General features: G+C 38.2%; 1 protein-coding gene across 1 annotated transcript in view; it reads left to right on the top strand.

The window, feature by feature from the left end:
* Positions 1 to 13,068, top strand: part of PCSK5 (proprotein convertase subtilisin/kexin type 5) — a gene marked incomplete at its 3' end in the record, with an annotated part of 193,093 nt that overhangs the window by 70,258 nt on the left and 109,767 nt on the right. The window contains exons 6-7 of the mRNA XM_009999796.1: positions 6,804 to 6,892; positions 11,858 to 12,030. Coding sequence (XP_009998098.1) covers positions 6,804 to 6,892; positions 11,858 to 12,030 — 262 coding nt within the window. The remainder of the gene's footprint in view (positions 1 to 6,803; positions 6,893 to 11,857; positions 12,031 to 13,068) is intronic.

Raw genomic sequence — 13,068 nt, 5'->3', positions numbered from 1 at the left:
CAGATTACAGCACTGTGATGTGCAGAAACAGCATACTAGCTGTGATGTAACACACAAGTCTTTGGCATTTTTCCTGATATGTCAATTAGAAGATTTTTTTACCTGTTTTTCACGTTTATTCCATAATCTCTTTCTCCGCTGTTAATACCAAATCATCTCTCCTTTGCAAAATAGCTTTTTTCTTATTATTTTTCAGCTCTAGCAGATTGTGTTTTAAAAGCTAAAGACTGAGGTTTTCTTTGCCCATGCTTGTAACTTCTGAAAGTTTCTATCTCCTTTTCCAGATGTTCCTAAACCAACATCCCAACTTAGTACCAGTTTGGAAAGTATTTTTCATCCTGCAGACTATTGGAGATCATTTATATATCAACAGGTCTAAAACATTATTTCTTCTGCACTACATAAGACATTACTCTGGGAGGCAATAAAATGTATTTCTGATTAAATGCATTTCTGATTATTTTTGTTAAAATGCACATTTTCTCGAGCGATTATTTGTGGTTTCTCAAATATAACTTTTTCTGTTTACATATATATCCCAGTGTAAGAGAGAGCTTTGAAAACATTTGAAAATTTAACTAAAGAAGTTTTACAAAAGATAAATGCCAGCTCCAAAATCTTCCTACAGATAACAATGGCTACTTAAAATTCCCTTCTTCCTCTCCTTATGGAGGTTAAAAATGCTTTCAATAATTAAGGCTCCTATAATTTTCAATATCCACTAAATGCATAGTTTGGCTCACATTATCAGCTCCATCCCTTGGATTCTACTCTAGTTTATAATAAAGACTCAGTTATTGATGGTTTTTTCTTAATATCAATGCATTGTTTTCATGCATAGGGAATATGCTTATTGCATAATTTTTATTAAATAATTATTATACTGAGAAAGGAAGTTGATAGTAATAAAAATAGGGTGTTCAAGCACAGCCTATTAAAATACATGTACCCTTAGGTTAGCTACTATCTACTTTAAGTTTTGTTGGGGTTTTTTTTCTAACATTTTTGCTATTATTTAACATCCATTATTACAATATGGGCAGTATGGAATTTGCAAAGGATGTGAATGTTTTTCCTGTAGACATTTGCCTGGTTTAAAAAAAAAAGAAAACCAACCACCATCACAAACATTTGTTTACTAAGTAATTCCTGTGCTTGGTATCTTTTAAAAAACCTCAGTAAATTACTGGTGTGGCCAGAGGTGATTGTGATGGGCTTGTATTTAAATACTCTGAAATTCTTTTCTCCTTAAGTTCCCGTTCTGAAAAGACTCATTGGTTGAGGTGGGCTGGACTATAATGTTAGTGTCATGAAAAGCTGGAGGGCTTTAAATCCTCTAGTCCCCTGGGTCTTTTGTGTTCTAAAATACTTGATGAACTCCAACGAAGTGTTCAGAGTGTTTGTGGAATTCAAAGAAAGCTATCAGAGATGGACGATCTGAACCACAGAGCCAATTTACATGGCAGGGGCTTTTAAAATAACCAGCAGATATCTTCACTAACTCTGAATATTTCCTTACTCTAAACATTCAGAGGCAAGCTTAATTAAGTTTTATCTTTAAAATATTCCTTGTGCCTTACACCTTCTTCCTCTTCTGAAAGGCAATTAAAGAGTGATTAGTAAATAATAAATATCTAGTGTTTCAATTGTGTTGATGGGGTAGAATAGTAGAATCATAGAATTAAAGTTGGAAAAAACCTTCAAGATCATCAAGTCCAACCAAATCATAGAATCATTGAGTGGTTAAGGTTGGAAGCAACATGAAAGATCACCAGGACCCAACCTCTCTGCTATGAGCAGGGACACCTCACACTAGACCAGGCTGTGCAAGGCGTCATCCAACCTGGCCTTGAATACCTTCAGGAAGGGGTTTTCCACAACCTCCTTGGACAACCTATTCTAGTGCCTTACTACCATCACTCCAAATAATTTCTTCCTAATATCTAACCTAGAATAACCCTTTTTGAGTTTAAAACCATTACCCTTTGTCCTATTACTACACTCTCTAGTGAAACGTTTCTTTCCATCTTTAATGTAGGCTCTCTTTAGGCATTGGAAGGCTGCTATAAGGTATCCCTGGAGCCTTCTCTTCTCCAGGCTGAATAGCCCAAACTCTCTTAGCCTGTCTTCGTATCAGAGGTGCTCGAGCCCTTTGTTCATCTTCATGGCCCTCCTCTTGACCCTTTCCAACAGGTCTAGGTCTTTCCTGTGCTGAGGGCTCCAGAGCTGGATGCAGTATTCCAGGTGCAGTCTCACCAGAGCGGAGGGGCAGAATCACCTCTCTCAGCCTTCTGATTATGCCTTTTTGATGCAGCTCAGGACACTATTGGCTCTCTGGGCTCCAGCACACAGTGGCAGCTCATGTCGACCTTCTCATAAACTACCACCCCCAAGTCTTTCTCAGGACTGCTCTCTAGACATTCTCCCCCCAGCCTGTATTTGTGCCTGGGGTTTTGCTGACCCAGGTGCAGGACCTTGCCCTTGTCCTTGTTGAACTTCACGAAGTTAGCATTGGTCCACCTCTCCATCCTGTCAAGGTCCCTCTGGATGACATCCCTTCCCTCTAGGGTGTTGGTGTCAATTACTCCACACAGCTTGGTATTGTCAGCAAACTTGCTGAGGATACACTCAATCCCATTGTCCATGTAATTAATAAAGATATTGAACAGCACTGGTCCCAGTGCTGACCCCTGGGAACTCTGAGCCATTGACCCCAACTCTCTGGGTATAGCCACCCAGCCAATTACTTATCTTCAGAGGGGTCCATTGGTCAAATCCGTGTCTTGTGAGTTTAGAGACCAGGATGCCATGTGGGATAGTGTCAAATTCTTTGCACAAATCCAAGTAGTTTATGTCAGTTGTTTTTTACTATCCACCATCTCTGTAGCCTTGTCATAGAAGGACACCAAATTGGTCAGGCATGATTTGCCTTTAGTGAAGCCTTTTTGTCTGTCACCAATCACATCCTTATCTTCCATGTGCCTTAGCAGATTTTCCAGAAGGATCTGTTCCGTGATCTTTCTGGGCACAGAGGTGAGACTGACTGGCCCGTTGTTCCCTGGGTCTTCCCTTTTCCCCTTTTAAAAAATAGGAGCTGTGTGACCTTCTTTCCAATCAGCAGAAACCTCATCAGACCACCATGACCTCTCAAATAGGATGGACACAAACTTAGCAACCGCATCCACCAATGTAAGTTGGCAAAGGATCCAGTGAGATGAAGCATTGCCCCTTAAGGCTTATCAGGATAGGCCTTTGTAGAAGATGAGTCATACTTTCTTCTAAGACTGCCTGAACTTTTTTGGCAAGTTGTATGTGATGGAGGAATCCTACAAAGACAGGAAATTGTTGTATTTTTAGATATAAATATATTATCAAAAAATGCTACTTTAAAGCCCCTCATGTTTCACCTTTTGTTACTGGTTATGCTGCTTCTGTATACTGTTATTTGAAGTTTTCAGGATTTCGTGCTTAGTAGAAGTTTTCATCGCTTTAAGCAAACTTAATACATTTCAGGCATCCGTTTCTTAATATTTGTTTATCAAGTTAGTTAAGAAATTAGTGTAATGATTAATCAGAAGGGCTTTTCTAATTTTAACTGCATAATTCAGAATCTGTTCCATACTGTAGACCTCAAGCAAAAATCTAGGACAAGGAGAATTAAAAGCAATGTGGAAAGAACATGATTTTTTATATGCCAAGTTTTTAGAAAGTCCTCCCTTTCAGACCATAATTGAAATATTACTTTTAAGGACCCATAGACGATAGCATACTAAAACAAGTTGAATTGCATATATGATTAATTCACACATTGAGAAACTAATTGTAAGAAGTACTATTTTATACATACGACCTTAAAATGAATAAAACCACTTTTAATTTTGTCAATTCCATTATAAATGTAGAATGCAATTAAAAATAATCTTGGCAGAGAAGCAAGGGCCTAACATAAAAAGCTGCTTGCAAAATACATTTATAACATTATTGGACTTAAAATATGATAAAAAGAAGAATGTTCCAATATATGAGGACCAGTGAAATATTCAACAAAGCTAATTTAACTTGCATGTTGTAAAACTGTCCAAAGATCTAATTCTCACTGGACTATACTTTTTCACCATGAGAATGAAATTTCATACTGTGCTTTAATTCAATAAAGATGCAGCATGGTGCTTTTATACCAGTCCTTCATAACCTCAGCTGCTTCTTACTGAAGTTACATCAATCACTGCATCTACTTTAGCTTTACCTGGAACTTAGGCTACGTTTTCATGTTGCTGTTAATCCCTTGTTACTGTGGGTTTCTACTGCAAGGTGCAGTCACACGTGAACTCCTCTGCCCACCACACATCCCCTCTGTTTCTCCTCTAGAAATATGATGTGGTCCTGCGGTGGCTGAGATGTGTTTGGTGATCTGTCAGAAATCTAACCCTTTTGATGGTGCCCGGTGGATGTAGCTAGCAAAGTAGGAGGCAAGAACCACAGAGAAACTTGAGCTCATTCTTGTACAGACAGCCTTCCTCTTCCATGTGTGGTTTCTACCTGCTCCCTTCCTCTGCTGAAAAACCTTTCTCCCGTCACTGCTTCCCAAACTTGGTACCCAGAAGGGTTATCTTGCCAATGTAGTCTTCTGGGAGGCTGCGGCTCAGCCACATGCCTTTCACCAGGCAGGCAGTGATTCCCTAATGAATTATATGCATTGAGGTGATGTGCTGTTTCTACGTTCCTAGAGTATAGTCATTCATGCTTTGATGTTTGAGTGATAATACCTCTTAACTTGTATGTAGCACCTAACAAGATCACAGTGAGAAACAGGGAAGCTTGGGAAATGTGTCTTGCAAAAAATTATGAAGGCAGCTGTTTTCATATAAATGTTGATACTTCTTAAAAAGACAGTTCTTCAAACAAACACAGAGCTAGAACACTATTGAAAAATTGTATAAAATTAATAAGAATGTTTTTAAAGCTTATTTTAGTCTGTTATTCCTGAATTATTTATTTCAGGCTTTCCAAAATTGTTCTGTAACAGGGTAAGAAATTGACTTTCTTAAAATTAGGAAAATGAGGCATGAACATGAGGTTTCATATGAAAAATAAAGTTCAAATTCAGTCTTGAAAAATTCTCTGATTAAATTCTTCAATGAAATTATGAATTTTGAACAGATTAATAGTAAATTATTTCCAGTTGAGATATAATTGTGAAACCTTGATCCAGCTTTAGGATTTATCAGCATAAAACTTGTCACTTTGATTTTTTTACTAAAGATTACCCTTTTTGTCATAGATTATAGATGTCTTATTTTAAACTGAACTATCTTCTTTGAAATTCTAACAGGTTAGCATTTCTCACATGTATTGCTTATTTTTTTGTTTCCTCCCTTTTTTTCCTTGTCCTATTTCTTGTTCTTGTCTTACATCAGTTCTTTCCAAACAAGTTGTCTTAGTGTTTCTCATCCAAGTGTCAGAAAAAGCTAAGGAAAAAAAGTTGTGCTAATAATAAGAAAATAGAAGTGACTCTACCCCAAACCATCTGTACCAAGAGAAAGCAACCGTGACTCTTGTCTGTAATATGGGCGTCGACTTTAATTTCAGAACACCCATGTTCTGCAGATGTCTATGTAAGCAGTCTGTCAACCATCACCAGCAGCAGAGTGCCTGTGTACACAGCTGACCTTATTTAGCCTCCTCTGAAGTGCTTGCTGTGTTGTTATCTATTTTTCACTTTGAATTTTCCAACTTATTTCTTTGTGGCTACCCCAAGCCTTATGTTATCTTTCTGCCTTCATCTTATAAACTCAACATCTCTTTTCCTGTTTGGTCTGAAACTCTGTAGCTTCACAGCAGCTCTCTAAAATTCCCTGTCTGCTCCTTTTTGCTTGTGTTACATTTCTGCAATGAACCTGCTTAACGGAACAAGGATGAGGGCAAACCTTACAGGTAGAAGACACCCTGTGAAACCTCTATGGCAAGTGAAAATCATGAAAAGCAGGGTTGGCTTTCCTAGCATGGTGGCGATATCTACAACCACTATTAATTTGTAGAGGAACCTGCATCAGGGCTAGCCAGGACATCCCACTGTGGAGTTACACATTGGCAAGGGGGTGAGCAACCACCAGAGGTTTTGTGTTTCATTTCAGCAGCTTCTTGAGATTATATACCCTTGCAGTCCAGCTCTCCTTTCAGGCACAGGATGTACCTCTGATGCGGAAGGTACTTGAGCTGTTTTTTCTGGTTCTGGAAAGGCTGCAGACTTGCAGTGTTGACCCAAGGCATGACCAGAACATGCCTACTCAGAAGACTTGAGCATACCTGACATATAGCCAGTATTAGACAGGTCTCTAAACAGTGTGGACATTGGCACAATCTCATCTACCTCATGGAAAAAAGTAGTACATATCTGTCTGTTGGGCGATGTAAGGAGATCTACATACTAGCACCATGAGTGATGGTTGGGGAATGCAGGACTGAAATTCTGTATATAGTGTAAGATTTGGTTCAACATCAAGAACCAGCAGCCAAGGCTTCTTTCTGGTGCTGTGGATTATGTATCAACATTGTATGCCTTTGTTACAAACTCTGTGTGTTTCCAGTAGCTAGGAAGCCTACCATGAAAAACTTATTATGATTGTGATAATGATGCTAAGATGTGTTCAGATAATCTATTGTAACGAGTGTAAATTATTATAAGAAATTAAGTAGTGCAAAACCTTGTGGACATTTGTGCTACCAGCACCTGAGGATGAGCAGAATCAAAGCCTTTAATTCCAACAGTCTGCTTACTTGGAAAAATGTTTGTCTGACTACAGGCATGGAACCCGTTGTGCTGGAGAGGTGGCAGCCACGGCAAACAACTCACACTGCACAGTAGGAATCGCCTTTAATGCCAAGATTGGAGGTATGTGAAACAATCTCCCCATAGAAAAAAAAACCCCACACGAAACAAAAGAGCCATTTGTGCTAAATGGTACATTCAGCACAACAAAAGAAGTAAATTTGTATGGATAACAAACCTAGCTGTGTTAGCAAGTAAATCTCAGTTGTAGAGTGATGATTAAATACCAATACTGAAGGAGTTTGTCTGTGGTGACACTTCTCCATTGCTCCCTGGAACACTGACTCTCAGTACACACAGAAAATTACAAAGTGAGACCTTTGATGAGCTAAGTGATGAACTTCGTCAAACCAAAAGTAAATGTACGTATCAGGAATATTGCCTTGCATATCGATCCCAAACAAAACACTGTAAAAACACATTTTTGTGTTGCTTGACTGTGTTTGGAGAGAATCTTCTTTTTATCCCTCTGTCTGATGAGGTTATTGCCTGAAATAGATTGCATGCTTAGGTTAATTCAGCCAAGAGGTTCCAAGTGGTTTCTACGAATTCTTATACCTGCTCAATGACTGCTCGGTTAAGACCCTTGGCTTAATTTGTGGAGGTGACTATCAAGATGTTATTATCTACATGACTCCTAGGCGGTAGCCTGTCTATGACAGATTTTAGTGCTCCAAATGAAGTTTTACTCCGTAGTTTTGATGAAATCATGAGATTGGTATATTGGCTTTCAGAAGAAAGGTCTATAGCTCAAACTCATTACATCTTGATTTTCTGTTCCAAAGTACAGCCCATCTGTGAAAACAGAAACTTGTTTACCTATGTATGCACCAGAGTACAGTTCAAAATATGAGCTTGCAGAGTTGAGGCCATGTTTCCAGAATTTATAGTACTCTATCTGTTCTCTTCTGGATCAGTACAAGTTTGATCCAAATAAAATGTGAGCACAGCTGCATTTGAAATAAGCCAAAGCACACTACATCATCCTAATGTCAGCTTTCTTGTTTTCCTTCTGACTTCAAGAGGATAGACAATACCTGATCCAACATAAGGTTGGAGTGATGCAGAAAAACAATTTCCGCTCAGGTGCAGAGGCTTCCTGCACAAAGTTACCCTGTCAGTAGTGGTTTAGAAAATCTGAACTGGTGATTCACTGAAGTGAGTGAGTCTGTGGCAGATTAACAGGTTGTCTCATATTGACATGACATTTGGTCTTGCACCAGCAGCTATTAAACCAGATTTATTGCATTGTCAAACTAGAGTTAAGGAGAATTAGTCCACTGATAGAGATAAAAATGGCTTCTGGGGAGGTTTGTTTGTGAGTTGGATAGTCACACAACCTGCAACAGCTTGAGCATGTCCTTGAACAGTTCTACATTATTAACATTGGGTTCTTAATAGGTTATTATTTATTAGACTTTAGAAATATACAAAAATAATGTTTTAAGACCCCTCCAGGCTGAATCACAGCCTTTTCTAAATATAGGGTGGAAACTGATTCAGATGGACATAGTATGAGTGAAGTTAATGTGAACAGTAAAGACTGGGTATGTGTGCCTTCCTACTGTTTATTTATTGGTTGGTTTAGTACAAGGAGTCTAACAGCCATTAATAAATGTCACTGTTCTAAGTGAAATAAAGATTTTAGCTACTATTTTTCACCATGATTCGGTAGAACCACCATTAACCATACTCTTAAAAGGAAGCTGGAAAGTAGTGACTGTGTAAACCACTTGAGGCAATGTGCCACCTTTTAAAAGCATTGACACTTGAAAATAAGACTTCAGGGGGCTCAGCAGATAATCTGTGGAAAATCAGAAGGAAGGGGTAATTCTAAAGTATATTGGTATAAGGTATATTGGTATAAGGTATATTGGAAAGCTTCCCCTTCCACTAAATGTATATCTGTAAGAGTTTTGCTGCTGCTGACCTCTATTTGGCATGTCTCCCTCCCTTCCCTCAGAAAAGCCGTAAGCTATACATGTATATATGTAGTGGTTGTGCTCCCTCTCCACAGGCCAGCTAGAGTGTAAAAATTTTGAATCATACTGTGGTGAACTAGTGTTCAGCTTGCTTGTTTCCCAGGGGTTTAAAGATCCTCCTGGGTCCCTCCTGGAGAAGAAACTACAGTTGAGGTAAAGCAATTACATTCTCCGTACACAGAAGAGCACCTGCTGACAGTGATGTTGAATTTGTTCCACCATGATAAGTATTCTTTACTTAAAAGCAAAAAGCATCTCTGAACATGTAAAGGATAGTAAGGTGATGAAACAAAGGGGAAAAGAAATAATTTCCGTCAATGTTGTGTCAAATATTGGCAGCTGAACAAATCTGATTAATTATCTTTGTCATGGGAAGTCATTAATAAGCTATCTACCAGTAATGCTCACTTTTTTTTCTAAAAGTGTTCGTACCACTTCTCTCGTTTCCACACTCTTAAGAACCTTTGACCACAAATAGGTCAAAAATTAGGTCCTTAGAAAGTCAGAGCCTTCTTTTACAATTGTAGAAGTGGGGTTGTAGTCTGCAGATAAGAAAATTTGAGTAAAATTGGAATCTGGATCTTCAGTTCTTTATCAGGTTTTTACAGGTTGTTTCTTATTTAAATTAAAAAACAAAACAAAACAAAACAAAAAACAGCTTTATGCTTTGCACTTTGTGCTTAGCTAAGCCACAGACCTTTTCACTAAAAGACAAACCAGTGCACCAAAGGGGTAGATTTTTATCATTTTATTACGTGACTCTCTACAGTAATCACACATCGCAAATTGCCACCTATAGAGACTGTGACAGTCTATAGGATGGGAAGGTTAGCATGTTGTTATTGTTGCAGGCTGACTGTGGAAGTTGCAAAGCATCTGTGGGGATTTGGGTGCTTAGTTACTTGGCTGGGCTTGAGTCCTGACGGGAAAACAGTTACACTGAATTATTGCACAACAGATGTAGATTGTCATCAGGTGACAAGGAATTGGTTAAGCTGGTTAAATCAGATGCTGATGAAAACTTGCTTTCAGCTCAGTTTTGCCTGTTTGCTCTGATGCAGGGAAAGTTTGTTCTGACTAAAATGCTGCTTGCATTTTGTCAATTACTGCAAATATTGGAAAGTCTGAAGTCTTAGATGGAACAGTCTGCAAATGTAGTCTGTTAATTGCCTTGTGATCACCACATGAAAGAGAGAAAGGGGGAAATAAAAAAGAAAGGAGGAAAGAAAGAAGGAAGGAAAGATGGAAAGAAAGAAAGAAAGAACAGAAGCGGGAAATGGAAGGAGCAAGGAAGAGAGAAAGGGAGAAAGAGAGAAAGGGGAGAGAGAAAGGAATTATTTTTGTTTTAAGTAACCAATGAGATATCTGTTGTTCAAAGTCACCTTGAAGCATGTCTGTCAGTTCTTGGCCAGAGGAAACAACACCTAAGTCACAGCTTTGTTCATGTTGCCTTAGATTTGACCTCTTCACCATTAGTCAAAAAACCTGGTGTGAATTACTTCAGGTGCCGATAGCAGAATTTGGAGTTATTGTTCACTTGGTGCATGTAGTTTTATTTAGGTTTTCTGTGCAATAACAGAGACATAAAGGAAAGCTTTATTTTCCTTCTTTCAAAAGCAGTGTGCATTTTATGGTCTTTATTTAGAACTAAATATATTTTTATGTGCTTGAAAGAAATTGAGAACACAAGTTCCACCCATCATTAATTTTCTGAGATTACGCTGAGGAAGAAAAATAAAACCTGAGAATCCTAGAGTTGGTTTAATGACTTTTTTTATAAAGTTCACAATGAGATCACTGTTTGTAAAAGTTTATTATCTCACCAAACATGGGCAGCTTTTGTGTGAAGTTGGGAATGCGATCGGTTCTCATTTTTGAGTCAATTAGAGTAAGGAAAAAATAAAAGACCCTTTATCAACAAAGCACCTCCTGTGCCTTTTGTTAATTGGAAGTTAAGGTCTTGGTGAACACTCAAGTTACTTCAGTCTGAGCTCGTGAACAAAATGAAATGTGTCTGTAATTAAAAATATGTAAATTTGGCTTATAAATAGCAGTGGTCTTTTACAGGGGAATGAGTGTCAAACTTGTTAATTGTCCAAGTAATCACTACCCTATGCTATCATACAGTTACATGCTAATTATTTTTTAATATTTAACATCCCTTTGATCAGATGTCAGGCTAGCTGTATGCAGGTTCTCTTTCTTTTTTATGTTAAAACTGGCATTGGTGGTTTTTCTCAATCAGAATAAATCATCAAAATGTTACAGTTAGTTAGTCAAAACAACTTTATGATTTTCTCAGTTTCCAGATTTAAGGCTTCCTTATTCTGTCTAGTTATCTTCAAACATCATGATGCCATTCGCTTTGGAAGAGCTGACACATTGACCTGTCCAAAGCCACATGAATGGATTCTTTTAAAACAAGAATTTAAAACTATACTTCACAAAAGGTTCTTCCCCACAGAGGAGGATGTTCACAATATTGTAGTTTCAAGATGAATGTTACATGTAGGGTGTTTGTTAGCAATGCCCTGTAATCACCTTGCTACTGTGTATGGTAATTGGTCTGTACACACGAGCTTTGTCCACGGTTTCTTCTTTTCAGCCTCATTCAGTGAAGGAACAATCCCATGTTTCTCTGTCAGCAGAACTCCTTTTATTATATCTGTCAACATAGTTAAGACTGTGAATGACTTGAAGTAGGTGCTGCAGTTTCACTGCACTATAAAAAGAGAAAGAAAATCATATATCATCTTCAAGTAAGGCATACAAGCATTTTAAGGTTCAAGTCTTTAAAAAAGTTTTCTTTAGCCTAAAAGTTTGTTGTTGAAGTTTGAAGGCCAGATAGTGAATAAATTACTTGTATATGTTTTGTATCTTTTCATTTAAAGACTTTTTCTGTTAGAAAAGCACATATCCAGACAGTCTTGGGGGCTTTTTTTAACAACAGTAGAAATTCTTACTATCGTTCAGTCCAGTGTCTCTTGGGGGAAAAACAGAAAACTTTTTCTGGTTGGTCCTGTTCATTATATCTTTCATTCTGAAGGTGTGCGAATGCTGGATGGAGACGTGACAGACATGGTAGAAGCAAAGTCTCTAAGCCTTAATCCTCAGCACATCCATATCTACAGTGCCAGCTGGGGGCCTGATGACGACGGTAAGACTGTGGATGGACCCGCTTCTCTAGCACGCCAGGCCTTTGAGAACGGCATCAGAATGGTAGGTTGGCATCAAAGTGCATCTTCTGGATCTATTCTCGTGTGCAAGTGCAAGGGTACATGTTGCCCATTCATGCAAGTGCACAGTATTGGCAAGAGAAAAGGATTCTGAAGAGAAGAAGAAAAGCTTCCCTTGTGTAAAACTAAAAATATATTTTCCTTCTATAATGACCTCGTCGTCAGTCCTTCCTAAAGTAATCAGCTCTGTTCATTTTCAACTGGAATACATCATCCTCAGTGTCCTTTAAAATTGCTGTGAGGTAATGATGTAATTCTGCAGGAAAAAATAAGACTGAAAAATGCTACAATGTACAGCAGGGCCAAGTCTTCAATCTGAATTGTGATGAACTTTTAAAGCAAAAGCCTTGACTGTTTTTCCTTCATTCTTCCTTTTGTCTGTTGCTTTGTTTTGTTTGATTTCTTTATGGAAGTTTTGTGCTTGTAGTAAGGAGTTGGAGGCTAAAAAAAGTCTATACCCATGTTTCCTTTAGTGTTCATGTCTGGTTTCAGACAACTTTAAGCCTATTTATAGCTTGCATATACATTTTTTTTTACAACTCTGTGCTATTACATTTTGTCTGTGATGTAGCCCAGAGATCTTTGGTAGTACAACACACAAAATCCCAAACAGCCCCACATGAAGAAAATCTAAGACCTTTTCCATTTTCTTTAATAAGTTACTGTCAAACAAGTAAGACCATAGAAGGAAACAGGTAGTTATAGGAACTTTTGATGTCAGAGGCCAGTTTTTAATTCTTCCTTTTACCCTCCTACCTGCCAAATAGATCAGTGAATTCCTCATAACCCAGTGCTCACAGCTCTTTGCACTATGTTGGACTGGTAGAAAGGATTTTAAAGCTTAGCATTATTTTTAATGCAGCAGGAGACTTGCTAGTTAAGTGGTGAGTGGCTCTAGAATTAGAAGATAGGGGATTGATACAAAACATTTTATTAAGGATGGGGAAACAGTTGGACCAAAGTGGAACTAGGCCATAGTTACTGGAACATGGTAACACTGCGCAGAAAAATTGGGAAGAGC

Source organism: Chaetura pelagica, unplaced genomic scaffold (assembly GCF_000747805.2).
Source record: "Chaetura pelagica isolate M959 unplaced genomic scaffold, ChaPel_1.0 scaffold216, whole genome shotgun sequence".
Classification (NCBI taxonomy): Eukaryota; Metazoa; Chordata; class Aves; order Apodiformes; family Apodidae; genus Chaetura; species Chaetura pelagica.
Note: the sequence above shows the minus strand (reverse complement) of the source record. Positions and strands in the feature narration are given on the sequence as shown.